Consider the following 12,997-nt stretch of genomic DNA (forward strand, 5'->3'; position numbering starts at 1 on the left):
GGGGTGTCAAATGAATTTCTGACTGGGTTGAGGATTTCGTTGTAGAGAAGGATGCAGTGTTTTACTGTGGGTGGAGAGTCATTGTCAGAATGTAGAAGTAACTTTGAGTGCCCCAGGAAAGTGTCTTGGGACCATTTCTGTTAATGTTGTATATTAATGACCCAGCAGAGAATATTATTAGTAACCTCAGACTTCTTGCAGATAATGCATGTATTTATAATGAATCAGTGTCTGAAAAAAGTCAAATCTTGATAATGTTTCAAACTATCACAAAGCTTGGCAACTAGCTTTAAATGTTCAGAATGTAAAATTGTGCGTTTTGCAAAACAGAAACATAGTATACTATGACTACAGTGCCACTGAGTCAACTCATACAAATACCTGCATGTAACAGTTTGTGAGGATATTGTCATGTCCTAACCAGAATCAAGTCCAAATCTGAAACCACGATTGTGCATTCTAAGACAACATTCATCTGTGGGTGAGGCTGCAACATGAAAGTATTTCTGATACTAGTCATGACTGGAAAACTTTTCAACAATCAAACTTCCACAAGGACCGTTGCAATTTCCGGAGCATCAGTTGTTGGCGCAGGTTTGGTGGCAGCATAGCAGGTGAGGTTTCTGGTGCAGACCGTTATCCATCAAGTCCTGTTTGTTGACTTCGGGAACCTCTCAAGAAGGTTGATTTCAGTTTGGTGGAATAGTGTTGTTGCAGACAGAATTGGTACCATGTGCCCTGGAGGAAATTGTGGCACATTATTTCATCACTTTAATTCCTTACAGTAGCTCACATAGTGTCTAACTGATCTTCTAATTCTGTTTAGAGTCTTCACGAATTCAAGGTGACCAGATGTTGGAGCAGAACTGAAAAACTTCTGGATAGCTGACTGTAGATGTGCTAAGATGATGATGCACCCATTACCACTGCATTGAATCGTAGTTCCTCTTATACAATGTTTCGTTTATTTATTGAAATTCTCCTTTGATTAATCCCATATTCTTCAAGACTACTATAGTTTTCAGAAATGTTGGATCCTCCATCTGTTTGTTAGCACTGTCATTTACTGCAACAGTGACAGATTTCATCCATGCTGCTGTGTTCTGCCACAAGATTCCTTGAAAGGCAGTTAATGTCCTCAAGTCTGCATCTGATTTTGTACATTGTTGTGATGTCATATTCCTGAAGCTTCAATGCCCATTTCATCTGTCAACCAGACAGGTGCCTCAGGCAAGTCAGCCAGGATAGAGTGTGGTGATTCGTCACAATTGTAAACAGTTTGCCAAGTAAATATGGTGGGAACTTGTTGATAGCCTGAACAACTGCGAGTCCTCATCCTCAGTTGTAGAGCAGTTTTTCTCGGACTTGTAGAGTACTATGGAAGTATCAGCTATCAACTTTTCATCACTTTCCTGAATTTGTGCTACAACTGCATCTATCCCATAACTGTTAACATCATCCTATAACTATTGACATCAGTGTGAATTTCTGTCTCAGCATTTTCATCATACAATTCTAGGATCAGAAAAGATGTTAGTGCCTCCTTAGAGACAAGGACATATCATTTTTTGTGCCTCATTCCAGGAGAATTTGGGATCTGCCTGCAGTAGTTATTGTAAGGAGCATGCCTTGCTACAGAAGTCCTTTATAACTCACCAGTAGGGTGAGCACATTTCAAGAAAACTTCTTACATCATGAATGTGCTGTGGAGTCAGAAAATCTGTGACTGTAGTTCATCCAGCACCATCCTGTGTAATAGTTGGCCAGTTGTTGAATGATTCCTAGTGTTGGGACAGTGTTTGATCATGACCCTTATGGTCTGTCTTTCTCCACTGCAGATTTGAAAACATCCAGAAACTGAAGCAGAACATCTGACACTCACTGACATGGGTCCTTTGTCAGTCCAGGTCCTACTTGCAGTTTGATAGTAACTGCCTCCCTTGCCTTGTCTGTAGTGGTACTGGGGCATGATTTTTCATCAGTGGCATTAAGCTGCCCTTTGTGGACTGGATTGGTTGTTCCCCTGTGCATATATGTTTAGGGATGAGTTGTGGCTGCCTGTGACATTTCGGGACCCATATTTCCCTTGGCTACCTACAATGCTTATGATTGTCATTGGCATGTACAAAAACTTCACAGTTTGTCGATTTGAACTTTTCTTGTTCATGACAGCAGGATAACAACGTCAGCAATGGCAAACAGCCAACCAGGACAGTCTTTGCTATGTGTGCTTGTTGAAATAGTTTTGTTTATCTAGAACTCTGATCTTTCACAGTCCATGACTGTTTGTAATGCCTACAAGAAATCCCATCTGAAAATGACATTACGACTATTGTTGTTGTTGTTGTTGTTGTTGTTGTTGTTATGGTTATGGTCTTCAGTCCTGAGACTGGTTTGATGCAGCTCTCCATGCTACCCTATCCTGTGCAAGCTTCATCATCTCCCAGTACTTAGTGCAACCTACATCCTTCTGAATCTGCTTAGTGTATTCATCTCTTGGTCTCCCTCTGTGATTTTTACCCTCCACACTGCCCTCCAATGCTAAATTTGTGATCCCTTGATGCCTCAGAACATGTCCTACCAACTGGTCCCTTCTCCTTGTCAAGTTGTGCCACAAACTCCTCCTCTCCCCAATTCTATTCAATACCTCCTCGTTAGTTATGTGATCTACCCATCTAATCTTCAGCATTATTCTGTAGCACCACATTTCGAAAGCTGCTATTCTCTTCTTGTTCAAACTATTTATCATCCATGTGTCACTTCCATACATGGCTACACTCTTACAAATACTGTCAGAAACGACTTCCTGACGCTTAAATCTATACTTAACGTTAACAAATTTCTCTTCTTCAGAAACGCTTTCCTTGCCATTGCCAGTCTACATTTTATATCGTCTCTACTTCGACCATCATCAGTTATTTTGCTCCCCAAATAGCAAAACTCCTTTACTACTTTAAGTGTCTCCATTTCCTAATCTAATTCCCTCAGCATCACCTGACTTAATTTGACAACATTCCATTATCCTTGTTTTGCTTTTGTTGATGTTCATCTTATATCCTCCTTTCAAGACACTGTCCATTCCGTTCAGCTGCTCTTTCAAGTCCTTTGCTGTCTCTGACAGAATTACAATGTCATCGGCGAACCTAAAATTTTTTATTTCTTCTCCATGGATTTTAATACCTACTCTGAATTTTTCTTTTGTTTCCTTTACTGCTTGCTCAATATACAGATTGAATAACATCGGGGATAGGCTACAACCCTGTCTCACTCCCTTCCCATTATGACTATATTATGATAAAATTCAAATGGCTATGTTCTGCTATTGATAGTTATTCTTGCAGTACATGTTCATGGATGTATTTCCCGCTAGTGACTTTCAGTTCAGTTGCTTTTGTATCAAGAAACATAGTTCTCTTTTGCTGGCAATGATAAGCATTCTGCATTACACAGAAGGGAGCCCTTAGTTGACTAGTGCCCCGAGAAGTTTGCCATCAATAATGACATCACGAATTTCCAGACATCTTGGTGATAGTCATCTGTAGCGGATTTTAACCTGTGACAATCTCACTTCCATAGATAATAACCTCACTTAATTCCCCTGAATTCAGCAGCTCAGTGATTGAGTGCTAATTCTCAGCAGTGATGGCATGTTGGAGAATGATCTCATTGAGGGTATGGTGATGAGCTTCACCCCACAATAGACAGTATTCATCTGCAGTTGACGGGCCTGAATAGAATTCTTGTTCTGATTGACATCTGATGGGTAAGTGGATGTTAAAAACTTGTCTTCTCTCTCTGCAGTAATGTACAGCCTGTCAAGGGCTTGCACAGTGGAAACATACAAGCTTGTTATCCTCTGCCCTCCAAATGTCTGTTCTTCTGCAGGGTGAAACAGTTGCCATAAAATGCTGTATCTCTTCTCTCACCACCTCGTGTATGAGAGAGAGGTGGTGTCATTGTGGGCTACCCCTACAGCCATAGAGGGACAACATTTGGGAGCCAGTCATATGTCTTCTGTCTGATTTTTCAGTATCATTTTCTGGATGCACTGGCATCAGTTGATAATTACCTGTGTTATGACATCCTGAACCAGAAGAGTTTAGTACATGTCTTATGTGACTGTTCATTTTGTCAACTTCTGTCATGTGTCGATTCACCCAGCTACTGAGCTTCTCTTTGTTGTTCTTGAACTACTACTTGACTGGCCATAAAAGTAAAAGTACATATCCGCAAAACACATTGTGTCATCCGGCCTGTTATATTTAACAACTCGGTCAAATCCTTTCAGCCATTTTGTCATGTCCTGACCAGCGTCTCCGGGAAACACTGACAGATGTGCAGCTGACTTACTGTTGATTTGGAATCCATTGCTCGCCTGAATACGTGGACCACTGCTTGTATTCCAGTTCCTGTCTGTGTAGGTGACGGCTTTTATGTTGCCTAATTGGAGCCTTGGAAGTACAGGTGTCTTCGTGTACTCAATGTCTCCACCAAACAATGTCCTGTTGTAACCAGAATCATGTCCACACTGGAAAACAAGGTGGTCAGTGAAGTACATTGCTTAGCACTGAAAACACTGTGATGATGAACTACAGTACTCATTCAGAACAGAACCAAACTCCAGGATGGGGAGTGCTTCTATTTACACAAACATCGAATATTCCAGAGTGTTCAAACATATGAAATTTCTAGAAGCTTCCACAATGAATAAATACAAAATAACAAATAACTGCTGGTGATTGGGTTTGACTGGCTAACCACAAGGCAGACAGCAGTGCTGATAACAATACCGCACTGCATACAACACAGCTTGTGGCGTTATAGAATACAATGATTAAATGGGCTTGATCATAGGTAAAGCAGGTGAGTGACTTCAGTATATGGTTAGGATATTGGGTAAACACAGTCACTGCAAAGTAGATTGTTTACCAAATGTGTGCAACACATTCTAGAACATTGCTGAAATGTGTGGGACTTAGAGATTCCAGTGGATATATTGAACATGAGGACAGTGTAGATGTTCACATGTTTGTTTGACTCGCAGCAGAGTGTAATGGAAATGCTGAAAGTCCTGAATGAAATAAATGCCATTTATCCCATGAATGCAAGTGCCTATTTACAAAGTTTGAAGACCCCGTATTATTTATTTATTTATTTATATACTTGTTCCATAGATCTGTACATGTGAGCAAGTCACTCAGATGTGGAACGTGTCAATGTACATAATAAAATACATAGAATAAAGACATTGTTATAGTATTGATAACAGTGCACAAAAGTCATACTTATTAGCTTAAAAATTAGTCAACATAAATGTGAAGATAGCAGTTTCATATTTAGGGCATTATTGCATCTGTTTTAACCTTGAACAGTAATCAAAACTTCCCACTTTGGGTTTAAAAATGACCCAAAAATGGAAATGAGAAAAACAGGAATTTTTACATTAGGACATTATTACATTAGTTTAACAGTAAACAGTGTCAAAAAATTTAAAAACATCTTTCCAATCTGGGTTTTACTTATTTCTCTGAAAGAATTCCTCTAGTGAATAAAGTGAAGTCTCAAGTAAATAATTTTTCAAGCTACGTTTAAATACTGATGTACTACTCCTTATACTTTTGATGCTGTTGGGTAGGGAATTGAAAATTTTCGTTCCAGCGTACTTTACCCCTTTCTGAATAAGTGTCAAGTTCTTTAACTCACAGTGGAAATCCTCTTTTCTTCTTTTTCTTCTTCATGATGTAGGCAATTTGTTTCATACAGAGTGGGGTTATTTATTATGAAGCACATCAGTGAATATGTGTACTGAGATGTTGCTGTCAGTATTTCAAGTCGTTTAAAAAGATTTCGACATGAGGTTCGTGGGGGTACACCACAAATGATTCTTATTGCTCTTTTTTGTGCTGTGAGGATTTTCTTTGCGGCAGGTGTATTGCCCCAGAAGATGATGCCATAACACATGATTGAATGAAAATAGCCAAAGTAAGCTGACTTTGAGATGGTAATGTCGTTGAAGCGTGACAAAATTAGTAAAGCAAATGTTGCCGATGTCAGCCGTTTTAGTGTTTGTAGAATGTGATGTTCCCAGTTCAGCCTACTGTCCACGTATACACCTAGGAATTTTGATAAGTACACTTGCTTTATCATCTGATCATTCTGAGTGATAACTATTTCTTTTGGGTTTTTGTGGGTTGTCTGGAACTGGATAATTCTTTTTTTTTTTTTTTTCCAGGTTTATTGAAAGGGAGTTAATACTAAAGCAACCCAGAACTTCTTTAAGGATATCATTGACCTCGGATTCTAAGTCAGTAGTTGACACATTATCCACCACAATGCTCGTATCATCAGCGAACATTGTAAATTTACACTGCTTATTGATGGATAAAGGCAGGTCATTAACATATATGAGGAACAGCAAGGGCCCAAGCACTGATCCCTGTGGCACTCCATGCTGCACAATTCCCCACTCAGAGTCCACTATATATTGTGATACACTATCTGAAACATCTAGAATAATCTTCTGCTTCCTATTTTCGAGGTACGATTTTAACCAGTTCCCTACAGGTCCTGTAATTCCATAATGACAAGCCTTCTTGAAGAGTATCTGGTGATCTACACAGTCGAACGCCTTTGATAGGTCGCATAAGACACCAATTGGCAGCCTCTTGCTGTTTATAGACTCTAGAACATCATTTGTGAATGAGAAAATTGCGTTATCTATTGAAACTCCCTTTTGAAAACCAAACTGCGGACTGTTAATGATGTTCAGGTCACCAAGGTGTGCCACAATCCTGTTGTACAGAGCTTTTTCTAGGACTTTTGAAAATGTTGTTAATAGAGAGATAGGGTGATAGTTTGACACATTTGTAGCTTCCCCTGCTTTGTACAGTGGCCTGACAACAGAGTATTTCATTCTTTCTGGAAACACTCCTTGTTGCATGGATGTGTTGCAGATGTGAGGCAAAACTTCGGTTGCTTCACTACAGCAAGCCTTCAACGGCTTGCTTGAAATATCGTCGATACCAGCAGAATGTTTATTTTTCAAAGACTATATGATTTTTTTGATTTCATTGGCAGTAATGGGAAGCACACTTATTTGACTGAAAGGTTCTGGAAAATTATTTTCCATTATACAGGCAGCTTTATCTACAGAACCATGGCAACCTATCTGGGTTGGGACAGTTAAAAAATGTTGGTTAAAGATTTCAGCAATTTCCTCACTATTAGTTATCTCTGAGTTGTCAACATTTAAAACAATATTTTTGTCTTTGGTGTAGTTTACAGTCCCTGTTTCTCTCTTTATCACATTCCAGATTGTTTTAATTTTATTTTCAGAATTAGTAATTTCAGATGCTATACACATACTTTTAGAGTTTTTAATTACTTTGGCAAGAATTTTACAGTAGAGTTTATAATGTTTTAGCTGAGCAGGGTTGTTAGAAGTCTTTGATGCTATGTAGAGTTGTCTTTTTCTCTGACAGGAAGCTATGATGCCCTTAGAGAGCCATGGTTTTTTTTGCAGATCTAGCAGGTTGGACTCTGTATGACTTTTTTGGAAATACACTTTCAAAGGTACCTGCTATCTCATTTGTGAATAAATTGTATTTTGAATTAGCAGTTTCTGCTAGATAAACAGGTGTCCAGTCAGTATGCTGAAGACATGGTCTGAACGTTTGAATAGCTTCCTCACTTATTTTCCTTACTGTTTTCCATCTGAGTGAGGTGTCACTCAGAGGAATTCCCAAGCTGTTGAAAGTAACTCATTGTCTTTCATGGTCAGACAGACCATTTATAACCATTTCAATATTAATATGGTTGACTTTACTCTGATCAACAAAAACGTTATCAATGAGAGTACTGGAAGAGGTTGTGGTTCTGGTGGGCGAGCTAACCACGGGAACAAGGTTGTACGTGCACATGAGATTTTCAAACTCCACCTTGCAGGGAGAATTAACCAAGAAATCTATGTTAAAATCCCCAACAACTACCATGCCCCTATTTTTTCTACTTAAGTACAACAAAAGAGTATCTAATTGTTTAACAAACACTTTAAAATTACCAGATGGTGCCCTGTAAACTGCCACAACTGTTAATCTGGAGACAGTGTCTGGCACCTCTATAGCACATACTTCAAAATGTAGCTCAAAGCAGAATCTTTGTACATCTATTGCCGTGAACAAGACATTGTTTTTTACATATACAGCTACTCCTCCTTTGTCCATATAGTTCCTGCAATAAGACGTTGCCAAAACATAGTTGGGAATAGGGACCACTTCAATACCAGCAGTGATGTGGTGTTCTGTTAGACACAGAATGTGGGCACTGTTTATACCTTTTGTGTCTTCTATATTTGCTGTGAACTGATCCAGCTTGCAGTATAGGCCTCTTATGTTCTGATGAAACACTGTTAACTTTTGTTTGTCTTTAATTGTATTGCTGTTTGAGTGAACTTTCATTTGTGTATTAATTACTTGTTGCAGATTTTTGTTACTGGACCAAATCCTGCTAGAGTTGGCCCAGCTCACTAGTTTCCCTCGTTAGTTAGGGCTATGACTGGTCTGCTTTCATGATCGTTATTGTTAAGGCCTTTTCCAATGTCTGCTGCTAGTTTATTTTTGCCAAACTGATTTAGATGTAGTCCATGCTTTGTGAAGCAGTGTCTCTCATACCTGTCTGTATCCAGTAGTGTCACATTCGTAAACTTAGTGCAAAAGTGTTTCAGTTTACTATTCGTTAGGTGAATTTCTCTGTTCACACAAGACCAGTCTGCCAGGTCATATCTCGTGGGCACAGTTGTTAGTATTACGTTTGTATGCTGTAATAACTGCAGCAATACGAGTAGCTTTTTAATGAAAGTGCTGGTCTCGTTGCAATAAACATCGTTTGCTCCTGCGATTATCGCAACACAGTTTTTTTCCGTGAATTCAGCACATTCTGTGTGTGTGTCTTCTACCACATTCACGAATTTTGCTCCTGGTTTAACAATTGCTGATATACACGAACCATCTTGAGCAGAGTTCGACATGCATGTCGAAATATTGCGAGCATGACTCTCTCCAAATATTTTTACGTTGTGTTTGTTTACGTACGCGATCGGAACTTTTTCTTACGCAACCACGCGTTGCTGTCTACTACAATTTTAGATGCACTGTTTTTGTTATTTGAGTTATCACTGTTTATCAAGCACTGAACTTTGTCCACTGTTGAGGCTTCTTTATTCACTTGTGGGTTTCCTTTCTTGTATATAAATGTGGCGTTGTCGACAGTTAGGTTTTCACGACTTACATAACACCGATCTACACACACTGTCGAAGCACTACTGTTTTGTAGAGCTGTATATCGGTCTTGGAGGACAGTGTATTAAGTGAAGATCTAGGTGTTTACTACAGCTACCTATATATCATTCCTGTGGAGATTGCAAATACAAGATTAAACGTACTACTGTGTGTGTGGAGGCATTTAAACATTCGTTCTTTTTACACTCTAGGCAGAAATTAAATGGGAAGACACTGAATAAGCTACAGTGGATATGTACTTCATCGGTCTGAAAAATACGCTGAGATGACAAAAATCATGGTATAGTGATATGCACATATACAGAAAGCAGTAGTATCGCGTACACAAGGTATAAATGGGCAGTGAATTGCTGAAACTGTCATTTGCACTCAGGTGATTCATACGAAAAGGTTTCCGATGTGGTTATGGCTGCACAACCGGAATTTAGGCTTTGAACATGGAATGGTAGTTAAGAGTTAGATGCGTGGGACATTCCATTTTGGAAATTTTCTTTAGGGAATTGAATATTCCAAGATTGACAGCGTCAAGAGTATACCGAGAATACCGAATTTCAGGCGTTGCCTCTCACCATGGACAACACAGTGGCTGATAACCTTCTCTTAATGGCTGAAATCAGTGGCATTTGCTTAGAAATGTCAGGCAAGCAACACTGCATGAATAACCACAAAAATCAATGTGGATGTACAGTGAATGTATTCGTTGGGACAGTGCTGTGAAATTTTGTGTTAATGGTTATGGCAACTGATGACCGACATGAGTGCCTTTGCTAGCAGCATGACATCACCTGCAGCACCCCTCCTGGGCTTGTGACCATGTTGGTTGGACCCTAGATGACTGGAAAATTGTGACCTAATCAGACGAGTCCTGATCTCAGTTGGCGAGAGCTGATGGTAGGATTCAAGTGTGGTGCAGACCCCATGAAGCCATGGACCCAAGTTGTCAATGAGGCACTGTGCAAGCTGGTGATGGCTCCATAATGGTATGGACTGTGTTTAAATGGAATGGACTGGGTCCTTTGGTCCAATTGAACTGATCATTGGCTGGAAATGATTATGTTCAGTTACTTGGAGACCATTTGCAGCCTTCATGGACTTTGTTCCCAAACAGTGATGAAATTTGTATGGAAGGCAGTGCGCCATGTCTTTGGGCCACGATTGTTTGCAATTGGTTTGAATAGTATTCTGGACATTTCGAGCAAATGATATGGCTACCCAGGTCGTCCAACATGAAACCCATTGAATAAACGAGAGCTCAGTGCGTGCAGAAAATCCTGCACTGGCAACACTTCCATAATCATGGACAGCTATTGATGCAGCATAGCTCAATATTTTTGCAGGGGACTTCCAGTGACTTGTTGGGTCCACACCATATCCAGTTGCTGCACTGTGTGGGGCATAAGAAGGATGGACATGATATTAGGAGGTATCCCATGAATTTTGTCACCTCAGTATATGGTTGTAGATATTTAAGTGAACAATATTGTGTTTTGCATTAAGATCAAGTTGACAAACTTTAATTGAAATCAGAATGAGAATGAATGTTAACATCAGGTGAGACATAAGTGTTGTTATCTTTTGCCAAAATAGGATCTAAGATGGACTGGCAGAAAGAACTTTGCATTTCAGATTTTTGACAGCTTCTTCACCAAGACAAGGAGGAAGGTTCAGAATATAAAAAAGAAAGGGTGACATGTAAATATGCAAAGATAATGGAGTGTCATTCCAATTCCTGAATTGAGAGAAACAGTGTGAAGGATCTGCTCACTGCTTAAGACTGCTGCCTTGCTTTATATCTCTGTCGTGACCTGAATTTGTAATGACTTTTCCTGCCCTCAAGCATGTTTCCATATATTGTGCACATTTTACAGTTTTTTTCTGGTCCTCATCAAGTTCCTGTTTTTCCAGTTGGTTAATACATTTAGTTTCTTTTTCCTCTATTAAAGTTATTGCTTGCATTTTTCTAAAATTGCTTTGGGAAAAAATTTGTGTTTCAGTTCATTAAGCAATTTCATGGCTTGTTTCGACATTTCTGTTTGTTGTGCAGTGATTTTACTGCAGATTTTAAATTGTTTTCTGTGTATTTGATTTATTATTATTTAAGTGACCAACAATGCACTTAGTGTTACGGTTCCCATTGGTCCAGTGAGAATAGATATCTTTATTGGTTTGTAAAGAAAAAAAGAAATAGTGTTCATGGTTCTTATGGGAAACTAGACTGAGAAATAATTCTGTGTACCTGGGAAAGAATTGCCTTTACTTTTATATTTATTCCTCCATTTTGACAGCAATAAATATCTATTGGTCTCCTGTGGTTTCCTGCATAGCAGTACTTCCTTTTAATAAATATCTTTTTCTTCTGTAGGGCCATGCAAGAAGTTCAGTTGGATTCTAAAATTAAACTATTAGATAGTCCTGGAATTGTGTTTGCTTCATCTGATGGACGTGGTGATGCATCTGTTGCATTGAAGAATGCTGTTAGAGTAGAAAGCCTAATGGATCCAATGACACCAGCTTCAGCAATTCTCCAAAGAGCAAACAGGGAACAGGTAAGAGAGCCTACAGGTCGGTATGAAAGTCACTTCTTTATATCATCTGTCTTGGCCTGCTGATAAACATTCACAAGGAAAGTCATGTACCACTTAATGATTTAAACTATCTAACCTTAGCATATTAAGTATTCGACATGTTTTTTAATGAGGAAATGATTTCTCCCCCCCCCCCCCCCCCCCTCTGTCTATAAGGTGGCACTGCTGTGGCAGTATTTGCTATTGCAGGGTACATCTGTTAATAGGTACTGTCTCTGGCCGCTGAGACTGGACTACGAGCAACTGCATCCAATTGGAGAAGCAATCTGTGAATGGTGGGGGGGAATAAGGAGGGGCAGGGGCGGAAAGGGGTAGCAGGGTAGGGGTGGGGGAGGTTGTAGTGCTGCTTGTGGAAGCATTCAGGGATGCGGGGAAAGGGTAGGCCTGCTAAGTGCAGTTGGGGCATTTGAGGGGGGTGGGGGCAAGTAGAAAAGGAGAGAGATGTAGAGGAGGTAAAAGGCTAGTGTGTACATTGGTGGAATGGAAGGATGTGTAGTGCTGGAGTGGGAGCATGGAAGGGGATAAATGGGTGAAGGACAGGGACAGGGGCAAGGGGGCTGTGGGAATAGAGACATTGCAGGTAGATTTCCCACCTGTGCAGCTAGGAAAAGGAGAAAGGGTCCAGATGGCCAGGCTGTGAAGCAGTCATTGAAGTGAAGCATGTCTGTGGAGGAAATGGCTGATACTAATATACAGGGTGATTCAAAAAGAATACCACAACTTTAAAAATGTGTATTTAATGAAAGAAACATAATATAACCTTCTGTTATACATCATTACAAAGAGTATTTAAAAAGGTTTTTTTTTTCACTCAAAAACAAGTTCAGAGATGTTCAATATGGCCCCCTCCAGACACTCAAGCAATATCAACCCGATCCTCCAACTCGTTCCACACTCTCTGTAGCATATCAGGCGTAACAGTTTGGATAGCTGCTGTTATTTCTCGTTTCAAATCATCAGTGGTGGCTGGGAGAGGTGGCCGAAACACCATATCCTTGACATACCACCATAAGAAAAAATCGCAGGGGGTAAGATCAGGGCTTCTTGGAGGCCAGTGATGAAGTGCTCCGTCACGGGCTGCCTGCCGGCCGATCCATCGCCTCGGGTAGTTGACGT

General features: G+C 39.9%; 1 protein-coding gene across 1 annotated transcript in view; it reads left to right on the forward strand.

The window, feature by feature from the left end:
• LOC126181485 (guanine nucleotide-binding protein-like 3 homolog) overlaps nucleotides 1–12,997 on the forward strand; it is an 87,944-nt gene that overhangs the window by 47,803 nt on the left and 27,144 nt on the right. Inside the window, exon 7 of the mRNA XM_049924775.1 lies at nucleotides 11,659–11,842. Coding sequence (XP_049780732.1) covers nucleotides 11,659–11,842 — 184 coding nt within the window. The remainder of the gene's footprint in view (nucleotides 1–11,658; nucleotides 11,843–12,997) is intronic.

Source organism: Schistocerca cancellata, chromosome 1 (assembly GCF_023864275.1).
Source record: "Schistocerca cancellata isolate TAMUIC-IGC-003103 chromosome 1, iqSchCanc2.1, whole genome shotgun sequence".
In the NCBI taxonomy this organism is placed as follows: Eukaryota; Metazoa; Arthropoda; class Insecta; order Orthoptera; family Acrididae; genus Schistocerca; species Schistocerca cancellata.